The sequence below is a fragment of the Talpa occidentalis genome, unplaced genomic scaffold (assembly GCF_014898055.3).
Source record: "Talpa occidentalis isolate TD23 unplaced genomic scaffold, MPIMG_talOcc4v2.1 talOcc4.14, whole genome shotgun sequence".
NCBI lineage: Eukaryota > Metazoa > Chordata > Mammalia > Eulipotyphla > Talpidae > Talpa > Talpa occidentalis.
The window spans coordinates 60196934-60213734 of NW_023601433.1; the positions used below are offsets into that span (position 1 = coordinate 60196934).

General features: G+C 42.7%; 1 protein-coding gene across 15 annotated transcripts in view; it reads left to right on the plus strand.

Moving 5' to 3' along the window:
* The window catches only part of CELF2 (CUGBP Elav-like family member 2), a 591625-nt gene that overhangs the window by 540714 nt on the left and 34110 nt on the right, over positions 1–16801 (plus strand). For all 15 annotated transcript variants that reach the window (XM_054695080.1, XM_054695077.1, XM_054695079.1 and 12 more), the window contains one exon: positions 7146–7280. In XM_054695080.1, the coding sequence (XP_054551055.1) occupies positions 7146–7280 (135 nt within the window). The remainder of the gene's footprint in view (positions 1–7145; positions 7281–16801) is intronic.

Here is a 16801-nt window from a genome sequence, read left to right on the forward strand (position 1 = left end):
AATCTTAGAAAGCTGGGGCATGAGTTGAGACTAAGAGTCTGAATTTCCTGAAGAAGGGAAAAGTGACTCTTTTTCTATTAATTCTTTATAACAATTGTCATCTCAAAAGAGCATCACATTTCAAAAAACAAGAGTAGTTCCATTTTGTCTTTAACAGAGCCCCTAGAAGGAATCATGCTATTTATCCTCACAGCCTGCCAAGGCCAAAACCATCATTTTGTTCCTATGTTACAATTTGAGAAACTGAAGTATGAAGAAATTAAACAACTAAGTAGCATGATATGGATCAGGACACAGAGTTCCCAAATACCACACTATCTCAGGAGTTAAGCAATCCATTTTTACAGGTGGGGCAACTGAGACTCAAAGAGGTTAACAAACTGGCCCACCATCTCTAAGCTAGTAAAAGGCAGATCCAGCTCAAACAGGGCCAAACCCTGAGCTCTTAATGGCTCCCCAGCTTGTAAAACAGCGCTGCCCATGTGGACAGATTCAGATTTGTTTTCGTAAACACCCGTTGCAAAGACACGGCTATATACAAACAGGCCAGATAACACGGAGGCTCTGGCAGTAGATAAACAATGCAGAGTGAGCCCCAACGCTGTTCAAAAAGAAGCAGCTCAGACTAATCGGAAACTCAGTAATGGCATCGCTGCCTCCTGTCACCCTGGACAACGTTTCAAATTTATTGAATGGTTTGCTTTTTGTTAAGGTCATTTTTTTCTTCTTCGCAGAGGGGTGGTTTTATTAAAGAAATTATGGAAGTTATGAAGCGATGACTGAAAAGAAGTATCTGTGATAAAGCTGCTTCTGGGATGCAGTGCAGTTGGTAGTAATTCCCTTTCAGAATATCTGCTCTCAATTTTGAAAGTAGCAATAAAGCAGTAGATTACAAATATTTGCTGAAAACAACAAAACAACTACCCTGTCATCACTTAGAAACCCTTTTCAAGACTGTTAGAATGTTGGTGACAAGCAGAGAAGAGGGCTGGGGCTGAAGACATTTATTTGCAAAGACAGCACATTGGTGGGCCGAGAGGGTCACATCAGAGACCCTCCCAGAATTGTGAGGTGTGTGCACAGTGGACCCACAAAGACCCCGAGTTCTTCCCAGAGCTGAGTCTCCCACCCTCAGTACTACAGACACTTCCTGCGAATGTGCTAATAGGCCTTATGAGAATGTTCTATAACCTCCCATCTGTCACTTTTTAACAGACCTGATTGGCAAGCACTTGTAACAACTGACATCTGTTCTCGCTTATTGATATGCAGATTTATGGTAATTGCTATGAACAATAAGACACAAAATTACCTAAGGTGAACATTAAATTAAATTTTCATGCCCTTCTCCTTATAAATAATTTTTTTAAATCTTAAGTTTCCAGTAGGCATCGTGTGCATCTGTCTTGTACAAAATACGTCTTCGTTTTGAGATAGATTTTCCCTTCCTGAGTAACGAATGAAAAGTTGAATCCCTGAATTCCCAACTTTCATTTCCCATCTTCATCTCGGCACACCGTGGGATTTCACAGAACTTAGTTAAATGTTTTGAATTTCCGGTCACCCAGATCGTCACCCCTGGTTTTTTTTTGGGTGGGGGAGGCTCATCCAGGCAGAGCCCTTATGGCTTTCAAAGTGATTGTTTTTCTTCTCAGAAAAGAGCCTGTTTGCCAAGCCCAAGCCAGCTCCCTGGTGGCGCCGCCCGCTCTCCGTCTGGTGCCCTTTCAGGATTGTCGAGTGGGAGTCGAGAGAAGGAGAAAGAGGAGCTGGTGGGTGGAAAAGGAGGGGGTTGAGAAACAGGAAAGGACAGGCGTGTGCATACACACACACACACACACACACACACACACAGAGAGAACCTAAAATATGATTTCAAAGTGAGCAGGAGCAGAGACACCCCACCCCACCCCCATTCAGCCAGCCTGTGAGTCCTCTGCCCTGGTGGACCCCAGTGAGGTAAAATGAAGGCAATGAATTCCTGGGGAGCAGGCTGGGTCTGAAGTAGCAGCATAGGGTTCTGGGAAAGGGTGGTCCAGTTAGCAGGTTGGGGGTAAAACTAGAGATCCATCCTCACAGAGCTTCCCAGGTGGTTTCCTTACTTGGGGCATTTTCCAGAAGCATCGAGTCCCCCATACTCCCTCAGTAGGTAGAGGTGGTGCTAAGAGGCCAACCTCAGTGATAAGGACTCCCTACTGTGGGGTTACGGGGGACAGGAGAAAAGCCCTCAATCCCCAAGTGTCTACTGTTCCCCTGAAGGTGCAGAGGCCTTCTGCCCTGTGGAAGCTTCCCAGGGTTATTCCTGTGATACAGTGGAGCAGCATGTAGAGAACCCAAGAGCAGCCCAGGCCTGGCTTTGCTGCTCATGGGAGAGACTGTCTGAAGGAGCTTTAGGCCTCCGCCAAGCCAGGCACTCTGAGGGGGACTCTTGCCTTGGTTGCCTGAAGCTCCTTGCACAGACCTGCAAGGGGCATAGGGAGGCTGTCCTGGGGACTCCACGTTTCTGCTGCCTCAGTTTCCTGGCCCTGCCATGGAGCCTCCCTCAGTTTCAACCTGTAGCTCAGATGTTCTTGGAGACTCCCTGGCCGTTTGTCTTTTGTTGGCTTATTGGTTAGCACAGCTTCGTTCTGAACTGGAGAAAGCTGTTTCCTTTAATTCTTTTTCTCTTTTCTCTGACTATCTGTGTCCAGCTCTATTTTCATCTGAATCCTCCCTTTTGTCACTTCTCTGCCCCAACCCAAGCCTCACTGATGAGAGAATTTGAATCTCATTCAGCTTATCTAGAGAAATCAGAGGCTCTTAAACATTTTAGGGTCTACCACCAAAAGTATTTGTTCACATTGCACACATGATTTTTCACAAAATTATAGGGGGTTCCCCCTGAATCCCTGAATTAAGGTGACAACCAAGGGAAATAGCCACATAGATGCAAAGTGTCAAAAAGAGACCTGTTTGTTCACTGAAGAAGCAAACCCTGTGATCTGGGACGTCTGGGATCCTGGTAATTGATGGGAAAGGAAGTCACCTTAATAACTTAAAGGATTATTTCAGTGACTCAACTACATAATCCACAATTATAACATGGAGTATGTGGTTGTGACAAGGTAGCGGATTCAGTTCCCTCCATGATGGGGCCTGGTGCCCATAAACCAAGCAGAAAGCACCAGTGTGGATGCGATCTCTGGCAAGTGTTTCCAACAAGCAGGACCAACACTGGGCCAGCTGGACACAAACCCCTGTTGGACATTCACAAGCAGCCAAAGTGGTGAAAGTTCCCTGAGGCCCCAGCCGCATATTTTTTGAAACACTATGTCCTGCCAGTCCCTCCCCTGTCAGTCCCTCTCCCATCACCCCCAAAGACAGTGAGGAGGAAGAGGGATGAGAACTCCAAATAAAAAGACAGAGGGGCACAATAGGGAGGCCAGCTGGGAGGGGAGAGAAAGCAGACTCCCCTGACGGTTACCCAGAAGGTGGGCCTCTCCATACCTCAGTATCCTGTTTGCAACCAGCGCAATAACATCACCTATGTCACGTGGGTTTGTTAGCAATACTGAGTAGTGTACTGTGTGCAGGGTGTGAGAGGGAGGTATGCCTGGCACACTCTACTCTGAGCAACACTGTCATTATCTAAGTTACTTTTATTGCAGTTATTATCCAGCTAATAGAGCTTCCTTGGCACTAGGCACTGATGTTCTTAGAGCTTGTGTGCATCGGAACAGTTACTTTCTTAACCCTCTAGGTAAGTTCTTTCAGTCTCTCTGCTTCCTTTGGCCCACATTTTCAGCCACAGTTGAGAAATCGGAAGTGAAGGCAGCCTGCTTAGGGTGACACATGTTGACAGGAGGCGAGGCAGACCCAGGTGTCTGGGAGCAGGGCTGGCAGCTTCCAGCTCAAGAACCAGATCCAGGCAGGCATCATCCCCCACGGTGCAGCCCCCACCCCTTCAGGTGCTTCAGCTGCCCAGAACTCCCCTGAGCTGCCCTCTCTCCCCCTCAAACCAAGCACTAGTGAAAGTGAGTTTCTGAGTCTGGGCCTGTTTCCAGGAACTGAAGTAGAAGTCTTTTCCCTGCTCCAATGTATAGCAGCCTCCAGGAGGCCAGGGACTATTTCCTGCTGAATCCTCAAAGTGGTGCCCAGGGTCTGGCCCATCATGGCCACCCAGTAATGGAAGGGTTGGCAAATGGTTGGGCAGGCGGATGGATGAATGGATTGGGCACACAGGCACCTGTGGGGCCCCCTGCCTCCTGTCTACTCCTTCCCCTTCCTGTCTTCCTTGCCCTATAAATCTCTCAGATGCTGAGGATCATTGTGGCTTCTCCTTTCCACGCTCCCTTTCTGCTTCCTCTGGCCCACGTTCTTCCTTTCCTTGCAGTGTGGGGTGGAACAGAGTGAGCCCCCAACTCCAGGGCTTCCGTCCCTTTGGCCTTTTTAGATGGAGGCAGGGTAAGGCCAGACAGGATGACAAGCTCTCAGGTGGCAAAGTTTAGGAAGGAGAAATGTAGAGGGGCCACTGAGGAGCACACACAAGGCCTCAGCCCCCCACTTCCTGTGGGAGAGGGCAGTGGAACAGAGAAACTGAGAGCTGGTGGCTCGCCCGCAGGACCTATGCCATGTGTCGGTGGGTGAGAGGAATACACGGGGTTCTATTATCTGTTTGCAGAATGGATTGACAAATGGTTTGGGGACACAGTCAGTATTTGATGATGTTGTGCATACTGCAGAACTAACAGAGAGTAGAGAAAAAAACTAAAAGGTTGGTTAGGTCTGTAGTAGTTTAAGAAAACTTCACACTGTTACCTTGCTCAGTCATTCTACGTAGATTTGTCCACCACCTAGTATGCTTACAGCTGTGTGTGTTGACGTGAACTTGAAAATGAATGGCAAAATCTCTGTCCTCAGGAAACATAGTGTCTCATTGTAAAGATAAGAAATACATGCAAATAATGTCAAAGTAGGATATGATGAATCCCACAAGTGTTAGACTGTAAGATAAGGGAGTTTGCAGGTAGCACGTGCAAAGTGCTTGAATTAAATGCAAACTATGAGTCTTCAGAAGGAGGCTGGGAGGTGGACAGAGAGTGCTGTCCTGGACTTGAGTTTCTACTGCCGTGGGATCTGAGGCTTTGACCAAGCACCTGAATCTCTGACCCAAATGAGGGGCTAATCCCCTTACAGCCATGGAACTCAGTTCCCACTTACGTGTCAGAGATTTCCCAGAAGAGACCTTCTGACCTGGGCTTAGGAGAGCGGCTCTGCTTATCATTAATTGGTGCCAGATGTGCCTTCTGGGTTTTGAGTCTGTGCTAAGCCCTCTCTTGTCTGCACAGCGCCTGTTGGTGATATGGTCACGTCATCTGGTTTGCATGATGAAAATGTAAGAGAACAGAGAATCATACAGCTGCTCCCCCTCCTGCACACCCATCCTGCTACGTGTGATGTACGTTGCTGCTGCTGCCAGGAACAGAGCCCCTTGCCAGGCCCAGGGGGCTCTGCATGGTGGCCAGGAAGCTCCCAATGTTCCCCAGTTCTGTTTTCCTCAAGTGATCCTGGAATAAGAACAGAGTTTTCTCAGCTCCCACATTCTCATAAATGTGGCTCTCTCTTACCCTTCTTCAGAAGAAAAGGGTGCTCTGTACCTGTTGTGTTAACTTGATGGAGCAGAGTTGCTAGAAGTCGGCAGCTTCCTTGCAGAAATTCATAGGGTTCCACAAACGTTCTCCTTTTAAGCAGCCCCAGGAAGTAAGTGGGTTTTGAAGAATAGGCGTTTGGCTTTCACCTTAAGCCAACTGATATGGACACCTCATAGAAGAAGAGAAATGATCATTCTGAGCAAAGCAAGCGCCCATTTTCCAGCAAAGCCTCCAGGAACTCTTTTATGCAGTGAGTCCTGATGGATGTGGTCAGGACAGAGTTGCAGGTAAGGGCCTCGATAGACTCAGCATCCATGCCCGGAGCTGTTTTTAGATCCACACCAATGATTAGGAGTTTTCACAGATACATTGCTATAACTTTTTCTCACCCTTCCATCTACCACCCTTTTCCAAAATTTAAATTTGGAAATTAAATTTGCTCAGTAGCCATTTATTCGGTACCTGTAATTGAGGCATGAGAAGGTAAAATTAAGTCCATGACTTAACTCCAATATCTTTCTATATAAAATCCCTCTATATAAAGAGAGAACTGTTGTTCCAGCTTCTCAAATGTACTTCAGTGCAAAATAAATCATGGCAAGAGGCTGGCTGGCTGTTCAGAGCACCTTTGGGTTAAGAAATGGAAGAAGAAAGGAGGAAGAAAAGTGTATATATAGCACAGGCACCAAATCTGGCCCATCCCAGGCTTGGCCAGCCTCCCTGTGACTGAGCACCCTCCAACTGCCCAAATGATCCTAACTTCACGTTCTCACAAAGTTTCATTTTTCTCTCTTAATGTTAATTTTCATTAACCAGAGATTCATTCTAGTTCAAAGTAGTCCCTCTATACTTTCGAACTGAAAATACAAATGTTTTACAAATGAAAGTGTATGACACCCCATTTTTATTCATTTTTTAATTAAATATTTGTGTTTACATTTAAAATCTGGAGAGAGAAGCTCAATGGCAGTAATCGCTAACATTTATTGGGTGCCAGGCACAATACTAAGAATCTGAGATCTTCATCTTTGAGGGCTCCCGACAATCCTTTGAGGTCAGGTACCATGACTGTGACCCCTCAACTGACATGAAATGGATAGGTGATGTCATTTGCCCAGTCACACTTCTGGGAAAAGGGCAGCACTTACCAGTTCGACTTCAGAGCAAGAGCTTTTAGCCAATAAACTACCATTTGCTCTATGATCACTTCTGTCTCTACCTATCAAGTTCAGGGGTTGACAGTTGACCTGGAATTGCTTCCTCCCTTTATCCAAGCCTGGCCCTCGTCATTCCTTGATGGCTGCGTGGTAGAAGGGCACAGAGAGAAATCACTTCTCTTTCTAATTAGCACTGCAGGCCTGAGAGGAGACAGTGGGGAAGAGTAGCCTGTCTGAGGACAGGCACAGGTGTCCCAAGGCAGCTTGGGTCAAGGTTGCACAAAGGGCCTGCTGCCCTCTCCTGAATGGAAACCCACAAGGCAGGCCTATGGCTGAAGCGGCTCTTCTCTTTCCTCCACAGGCATGAATGCTTTGCAGTTACAGAACCTGGCAACGCTGGCAGCAGCTGCAGCCGCAGCCCAAACCTCAGCCACCACCACCAATGCAAATCCTCTCTCCACCACGAGCAGCGCTCTGGGAGCCCTCACAAGTCCCGGTAAGGGGGTGACAAGAGAAAGGCCTGTGTCCGGTGCCCAGGGCAAGGTTGGCATGTCTGGACAAAGCCAGGGAACTTGCACTGGATATCAAGGGGATCTTATTAATTTCATTTTTTTAAGTTTGAGTGTGTATGTCTTATTTTCCAAGGGTAAATGAAAAACTTTTCTGCCAGAGAGCCCACCATGCTGGTGTTTCTCATACCTTCATCTGGCAGTAAAAAAGTGTTGTCCATTCAGTCCTCATGAAGTCTTCACCATTGTGAAGCACCTCAGTCTCTTAATCAGCCTTTATTCTCCTGTTCTTTATTCTCCTGTTCTTTCAGAATCTCCTGTTAAATCTCAGCATTCCTTTCCATCCCATTGTCAGATTTCATACCATCTACATCTTTCACATTTGATTTTAAAATCCATGACCTGGAGTAGAGCACCTTTGTTGTCCCTTCATGTTCACGTTCTGGGCTTTGTGATTTAAAGTCTCTCCTCAGAAATTGTGTTGCCTTATTCAGAAGCAGGTGCCACTTTTTTTTTTATACAAGCCAGATATAACATGGTTGCTTAGATACCATGATTTGTTGGTTTTTTTTTTTCCTTCCTCTCAGAATCTTCTAGACCTTGATAGATGATCTCACCTCCTGTTCTGGTTCATGAAGGAGTGAGTCTGGGCCATCTCCAAGCTTCCTCCTAACGTTGAAAAATCCCATGACTTTCTACCAACTAGGCCCAAAGATTAGCTAAGTGTTGAGAAAACTCTTATGTAATCATATGGGTATTTTCGTTCAGAAAAACACAAAATGAAATCTACCGTGCACCACAGACCCACTTTCTAATGGCTTTTGACTTGTGGGAGGAAGGAAATATGCTCCTTGAGCCTGTGGCACACTCACAAACAGTAGCCCCTGTTCTGTTTTTAACACATTGTGTATCTAATTCATTTGCCTCTGAGTACAGTTTTGAGGGAGAAACCTAAAAGATGTTTATGAGACTGGGAATTTATCCTTAATGTGCTGTAATCTCATAGCAACGGCACGTAGGTGTCTTGACTGCATTTTCTAAAATGTCTTTTAAAATGCACCCCAACTCTTTGTGGGCCACATTTTATGCAATAATAGGGCTGCTGAAAACTGAACTTTAATTCATTTTTTTCCAACAAATTAAGTTATAGCTCTAATGCAGTCTAAAGAGTTGTTATTTAAATAAATCCTCTGGTGATCCTTTTAAATAACATTTTAACATAAATTTCCCCTTTTTAAAAATAATTTCTTAAATACAAATTAAAATTTTCACCTCTCTAATGTATATGTTTTATAAGGTAGATTATGAAGTAATCTCTTAAATAAGATTTTCTGTCTCCCAATGAGGATTGTGAAATGATCACACACAGAGCATTCATTATACACACATTTTATTGTATGTTTGGTCAGAAGCTGATATTTTCATTAAGGAGAAAAAACTAAAGATCACTTAAAATCAGAATGCTTTTTTGCTTATATGAAAATGAAGAAGATTAGCTTTTTTTTTAAAAGCAAAATCAATGTTAACTCTATTTTGGCAAAAGTAACTTGTAACTTTTCCAGCCTTGGCCTTCATCTTTGTTCCCCTTATTGAGAGCAATCAACAGAAAACAGCCAAATTATCCGTAACGAGCTAGAAAAAAGCAGTCATGTAGCCAGTAGTTTTGGGCTATTAGACCTTGCCTTGAAGAATTTAACTTTGATATATTTAATATATATATATATATATATCTCAATAGGCTAAAATTACTCTTCCAAAGGCAGACTATTATCATCAGTGGATATTACGATGAAGGGCATGTGACTGTGACTATCTGACTTTATTATTTATATTATTCCATTGATATTTGGGCTAAACTGTGTCTTGGTTCTAGGGAATCAGAATTAATATTTGAACATTTGATTCTTCTTTAAAAGAGAAATTGCCAGTTTAAGAAGCCAAGTGCAGAAGAAAATACACACAGATCAGTGTGGATAACACAATGGTAGCAATAGTTACTAGTGGCTGGCTCTTGTTATGTGCAGCCCAGGTGCTGGGCACACAGGTAAGTCGCCGACATACTCCTGCCCTCAGGAGTCTTGTAGCCTGGCAGGGAATTCAGACAACGAGCAAATGAGTGTGTACCACACATGGACGGGTAGTGCTGTGAGGAGGGATCGCACAAAATAAGGTGGAGTGAGAAAAGAGAAAGGGCACCTGGGCAGAGGACAGGCAAGTGTGAGGGCTTGGCATGATGCCAGGCCACCCGGGGAAGCCAGAGTGCTTGGCAGAGGTGAGAAGAGAGGTGAGGTCCGTGTCCATGGCGCCACATTCATTCCATCCAGTGAATGTGTGGTGGCCTTCTTAAAATGAGAGGACTCAACCAGCCTAGGAAGATGATCAGAGCATTTAAGGAACCTGAGATGTATTTAGCCATTTTCAGGTTTTTCCTAAGACCTTACTGAAAGGGAATATGTGGTCCATGATGGATTTTCTTCTTCATGCTCGCATCAAAACCCATCTCTAGCAAAGTGTCCTTCCCTTGGCTCTTAAGCCAAGGGAACAGCATTCTGCCTGTTTGTAAGTCCTGCTAGCTGAGGTATCATTGATAGTGATTTTTCTCTTCTCTATTGAGGACTGCTTCTCATAATAGCTGAAAGTATTTCATTAGAATCCTGAAGTGTGGCAGCAGAAATGATTTAAATCTACATTTCAATTATTTTTCTTAAGTGTAACTAAAAAATCTGGCATTTAAATGAAAGGTATTTGTCTAATTTCCATCAGGGACATTTTCAAAGTCAGAAAATGTGGGTAGTGGAATTTCATGGCTTTCTAGTTCATCAGAACAAATTTCCTATGAAAGTCAAGCAATAGGTAGCAGTTCCCAGGACCAATGCCATCATTTATTTTTAAATAGTAAGAACGGGGCTTACTATCATGTCATTGACAAGTCCTGTCAAACTTCCCACCACTCCGCTCAGGCCTTGGTTGTACCCTGTTTTTACATTCACCTCTTATGCTTCAGACAAATCCATCTAGAAAGGAAAGGGACAACTCAATCCCCCAAACTATTAATTTTTTTTAATAATTGTAAATTTATCATTCCAATTTTGCATACCCAGGAACACTCTCCCTACAGCATTATTATAAATGATTTTAAACAGTCTATGCTTTAGAACATGAAAGATTAAGCTTTAATTTTTGTTAAAAAAAAAATCCCCTCAGGCAATAAATAGGTTCCTTTGTCTCATGGCCTTGAAATAAAAATTAAAATAGTTTAAATTGCCCATGGTTAGAATAAGGGTTTCATGCAATTATCAGATGGTAGTGAATAAAATTAGAAATTAAATCATGAAAGAATAAAAACCAGGTAAATGCATATTATGCCTTTTATGAGTTTCTCATGGGTCTTTTGGAGCCTAATTTAATTGTGTTTCTTGTCTTTTATTTTGATATGATAATTTTTCCTTTGTTTACTTCATTCTCCTATTTAGTTAATTGATTCTTGGGTCAGTTCTTCTTACCCAGTTTTGAACCTGTTTTTGAGGCATGTTTGTGTGTGTGTTGTTACAGAGAGGCAAACTGTCTATAAGGCGTGCAGCTAGGTCTTAAAGAAGGATGATATTATTTATCTTCTACCCAACTTGTTGATTTGTTGTTTTTGTCTGGTAGTTTTGAGAGTCTGCGAGAGAGTATTAGTACTACCACATAGGAACATTTCCTTGACATTTTCTGTATAAAACAAATTTGTGTTCATGTACCACATCATTCCACTGACCTTCTATTTCCTTTTTAAAAAAGATATATTAAAATTCTCCAACTGTTCTGAAAGTGTACTCAGTCAAGTGCATACTTCAGGATAATAGATAATTTCTTTCAACAATGTTAGATTTTCTAAAGTGCTAGGAATGTTTCCATTCCCACCATTGGCTTTTCGAAGAATTTTCACTTTACCTTCCAGATAATACTTTTCACCATATTCAAGATGGTCACTGCCTCCTTGAAGGCTGTGGCAGACACAGGGTTCCAAGGAAAAGATGAAGCTTCCTTGTGGACTAATTAAGGGGAACAGACACTGCTTTCACATACACAGACCTTTCCTGTACTCCTCATATAATGACCAATATGTCCCCACCGTGACACCATGTCACGCACTATGTCACCAGGGCAGTGATGGAGAACAGTAAGCGAACAGCTGGATGGGCAGTGGAAGCTCAGGTATTATCCCAGAGTCATCTCAGAGCCTTTCAGAATTACAGGAGGGTTTTGTCCCCACTCTAAGTAGGTCTGCAGGTATATCCCACGAGAACTCAAATCTTGTGAGCACAATAGCTGAAAGGCAGAGTTAACCCACATTCTAGAGCCTTCTCAGTGCAGGACAACTATGTGAAAATGAATTGGACCCTGATCTGCCACTTTCAGGCCATCCCTGCAAGCGACTATAACATGAAGAGTCTGATGTGGCCAAGAGAGAGGGACAGACAGAGGGTTCAGGGAGACGCCATCTCCCTGAGGTTGCTGCGGTGATACTCCATCTCAGGAAATCTAAAACCGTTTCTTCCATTAACCTGTTCTTCCCCACCTTCTGCCCCCTATTAAGTGTGTCATCATCACCATCACCACATCATCACTGTCACCATCATCTCACTTACCTTTCCTCTGCCATCCTCAAGAATTTGACAGCAGCTTCCAATTCAGCTGCACAGCTCAGTCACCACATCCATTCAGTCCTCTTTCTGCAACAGTTCTTTTTCCCCTTCCACTTAACAGTCCCCTGAATGAGGCCCTTGTGTTCATTTCTTTTGTACTACCAGAACTGCCTCCAGTTCACTCCTGCCCTCTGCCCATTTTGCACATTGTTGGCAAAACAAAACAGCTCTGTTCAGGTACTTTCCATGTGGCTCACTGTGGTCTGGACTAAAGTAAAGCAAACACCTTACTGTGGCATTCAGGGTCTTCCCTGATCTGCTCCCCTCTTTCATGCCATCACTGGCCCCCTCTAGCAGCCCACACTGTGGCCAAATCAGGTAAACTCTAAGCCCCCCTGCAGTGGTCTTTATGCCTTTATTCTTGCTCGTATCTTCGCCTAAAATGCCTTCTCCCATTTCCTCCTATGAAAACCTCTACACCACTAATTTACTAGTGTGGGACCTTAGGAAAATTGATGTATAAAGTATAGTTTTTAATACATCTGTAAAATAAGCCACTGTGAAAACTGTTTTATAGTCATTCATAAGCATTGTTGTTAATACTCTAATACTCATCTTTCAAGAATGAATGCAAATACCACCTCCACCAGGAAGCCTTCCAGGAAAAAGAATTACTTCCACATTTTATTTCTAACTCAAATACTTGATTAATTTTAAATCTGGATCAAATGCAGACTCCTTTATAAGGAGGTATGTTGGGAACTCCTTGAGGGCAGAGACTGAGGGAACACTGAAATACTGAGCAGGGACAAGGCGCTCTATAAATGCCATATATCTACCCTTCTCTACTGTGAAATATGTCCTTCATACACCTGCTAAAACACTTAACATACATATGTTTTTTTGCAAGATAGTTTTTTTGGCGTATGCCTTGTCTCTCACCTAAATAGGAAGTTCTTACAAAGTAAGAACAGTTTATTTACTTACAACCCCTCCTTGCATTTAGAACAAGACATCACACTGAACCCCTCAAATGGGGTTGAAGTGGAAATGTTCTAAGGTGAATATGTACAAGACAATTGTTCACCCTCGAAAAGTGCCCAGCCAGAGTCAAACAAGGACGTTTGACAGTCAGTAGCCCAACTTAGATCATGATTTGATTCTTGAGTGGTCAAAATTAGCCACAACTCAGAGGTGAATGTTTAAGTCTGGCAGATTTCTGAAGAATGATTCAATACTAATTTACATTAGAACAGATTCATATAAGGCAGGGGTTATTCCCATTCATTTTATGAAGATTGGCTTTCACAATGTTCTGGTGTTTCCAAAGAAACATCTAATCCACTGTTGTGGGCTTCTGAAAGATCATCTTTAAAAAGCACTCCTTAAGGGCCTCCCCTCGTGCCACAGCAGTTGAGCTCTGGGCTGCGAAGCTGCCCACAGCCTCTGCAGTGCCAGTGCCAGTTGGATCCCAGTCTGCCGGCAAGGATCCCACGTGGCACGCAGACCTCTCCTGCCGCTCCCCTCAGCAGTGTATTTCATTGGTCTGCCTGTTCCGATCCCCACTCTGACTCTGGTGAATTCTCTCACCCTCCCATGCTTCTGACTGTATAAATAAATAAATCTTAAAAAAAAAAAAAAAAAACACTCCTTAATTCATGAGTTCACGCACTCCACACGCCTACCTACTTAGATATAGCAAGAGCCATTTAACTTTGTAAAATGATTTGGTTAGCCTTTAAGTATAAACTAAATTTCTACACCCTTAAAGATATTTTGAAGTACTTACACTGTACTTCAGCATTTTATTAATTCAGTGTTCATTTGAAGGTTACTAGGGAGAAAAAAATGAAGGTTACTTGGTTCTTCTCATTTTTCTGCTTACTATCTTTTCCATTGCTTACTATCAGGGAAAAGAAGTAAATTTCAGAGCAGTCGCCTCTATTAGCTATTCTTTGTTTTCATCAGACAGAGTCAAATTGGTTATTAACATTGGCCATTTTTTTGTGGGGTTAAATCAGTCAAACAACTCTACATCCTTATTGCTACAGAAAGAACTTATTTCCATTCTTTGCTCATTTCCTGCATGTTTCAACATTGTGTGCTCTCTCTCTAGAAGGTTTCCACATGATAACTTGCTCTTGACATCACAGGGCTGGCTTTCTTTGGAATGGGACCAGCAATTTGAATGGGGTCAGACATTATGTAAAATGTTCCATTAAAAAATTCATTATGGTGATTATAATTTCCTGATACATTTTTTCATCCATTCAACAAATATTTATTGAGCATCTACTATGTACTGCATCTACTATAGTACTGGGACCATCCTAGGCATATATGAAACATATCAGTATACAAAGTTGGCAGAAATGCCTGTCCTCCTGTAGTTTATATTCTAGCATTTCTAGCTTTCTAAAAAGGATTATTAAATTTCCACTGTAGTAAAATGATTTGGTTAGCCTTTAAGTACAAACTAAACTTCTACACCCTTAATAAAAAGTTTTATAGCCGGTATTTAGTGTATCTTACTTTAAAATGTGAATTAGGCCAAAGTTGGGAGAGAAGGGAATATTCTTTCCTCCTTCCTCTTCATAAACCGTACAATATTTCTGTGCATTAAATGCAACAAAGAGCTTTGAGAATAGTTTTCACCATTAGAGGAGATTGGTAAATGGTAAGAACAGAAAGAAAAAATATACTTGACACTTCTGCTCAGTGGTTTTTTAACAGCAACAGCTTGTGAAAACCAAATATTTCAAAAGTTCTTACACATTTAAAAATTCTATTTTTGAAAAAAAAATTGGGGGTGAGTGGTCATATTTTATATGTGTGTGTGTGTTTATGTTTATGTGTATGTTCTTTATTTGGCATTGGTCACCCTGCCTCTAAAGTGTGCAAATACTTCTCAACCAGAGTAGTTTTGATGGCCCTGCATGTGCTGGGCATTTTGAATTTCATTTATTGTCAAGAAAATGAGAAGTCTGGTGACCCAAAGAGTCAGAGCTGCTGTTGATTATCTAATCCCTTCTAGTTTTCTGGTCTGTCTGGGGATTCTCGCCCCTGCCATCAAATGTTATGTGATCTGAACAGCCACGTGGTTGAGGAGAGGCCCCTGACCTAGAGTACCCTGGGGTCTCTTTATAGTCCTGAAAATAATTTAAAACTGAATATAGCTGCCTGGCTGGTATAGGTAGAGGTATATGTGGTTGACCACTTCGCCGCAGAGCCCACACTCTGATTTATGCCAGCTGACTCCCCCATCCCCTGGGTAGGCGGCTCCTGTCACGCATTGTCAGAGATGTCATTCACTGAGCACTTTGTTCTTGTTTTGTTTCGAGTACACATCTTAATACCTGGAGATACCGCCTCTCGTTCTTCATGCGTTTGCTTTTAGTGGCTTTGGAGTCTGCGCTGTGCCAAGGATGAATGACGGTTACATACCGCTCTGCACACTCCTACATTATGTGGCCAGATCCTCATGAACACTTGCGATGTTCATAGGGCGCAGAAGTATGTTTTCTATACAACACAACCACACAAGAATTTTCCCCCACTAAGCTATCGATGTTGCTATCGATATTCTCACTGCTAGCACTGGCACAAAGCATGTATGCATTGCATAGGCATGTTTCATATTAGATGGGAAAAGCAACACAATTTTATTCTAGTCACAACTTTCCATAGATGTATGATCTGAGGTCCATGTTGTAAGACTTGATAGCAACAAAATAGAAATTTTTTTCATAGATGGTTTAATCCCATGTACTGTTATAGACTAGATGCAGAGCACAAACACAAACACACATGCATGCATGCATGCACGCACTTCTAACGCCCTAACTTGGACAATCTAGTTGGAGAGTAGAAAGTCAAATAAGGTACTAGGGGTAAGTAACAGGAGAGATTTTGTCTTGTGGAAAGGGGTAAATTTTTAATAGACGAGGCAACATTTGAGCCAAAATTTAAGTATGATCTTAAAAGGTAGAAATGGAAGGGAAGCAATAGTAGACATGTCAAATATGAAAAAAATACAGAAAAAAAATTTAGTCAGCAGTTGTAAGTCATCTCATTTTCTCAAGCAGGAGACATGGAAAATAGCAACCATGGAGGGCCCTGAAAGTGGCAGGCAGGAGCCAGGCCTTTCTCTTGCAGGCAGTTAAGAGCTATTTAAGGGCTCTGAGCACAAGAATTTCAATAATGGGACTTGGATACCTATTGGAGGTGAGGGAAAACAAAAAGAAAGGGCAGAAGATGGAAAAATATTTTGTTTGGGGGACCAGTGGAGCAGTGCTTCCATTAGAGAGAGGGGAGTCAGGGAAGGAAAAGCTTATTGTAGAAGGTGATCTGATTTTGCATATATTGAGCTGAAGCACACGGGAACAGGCCTTTCATTAAGATATGTTCAACACACAGTTGACTGTTTGATACGTTTATCACAGAGATTGGAGATAAAATAGTTGATTAGACCCAACTACAGAGGCGAGGAAGCTATTTTAAGATGGAGGTTGATGAGATCCATAACCTCAAGTCACCAAACAAAGCAGAGAAGGGCACTGGATGCAGATTTTTAGCCAATCACTGTATTGGTGGGATAGATGGGAGAATTAGGAGGTTGAAGAGAGCTGCCAAAATAGTACGGTGTCAGGGAACCCAAACAAGTGTTTCAAGCAGAAGGGTGATAAAGGACATATGAGCAGAAAAGAGGTATTGAGTTTAGCAGTGAGATAGCTCCCCCTTGACTGGCCAGTTCGCTACAATGATGGAGTAATTGTCGAAATTCTGTAGGCAAGTTCTCCGAAGACTGGAGAATCACATATGTAATATTTAATGAAACTTAGTTTAAAAAAATGTATAAAGTAGCAGGGTCAATAGGGAAA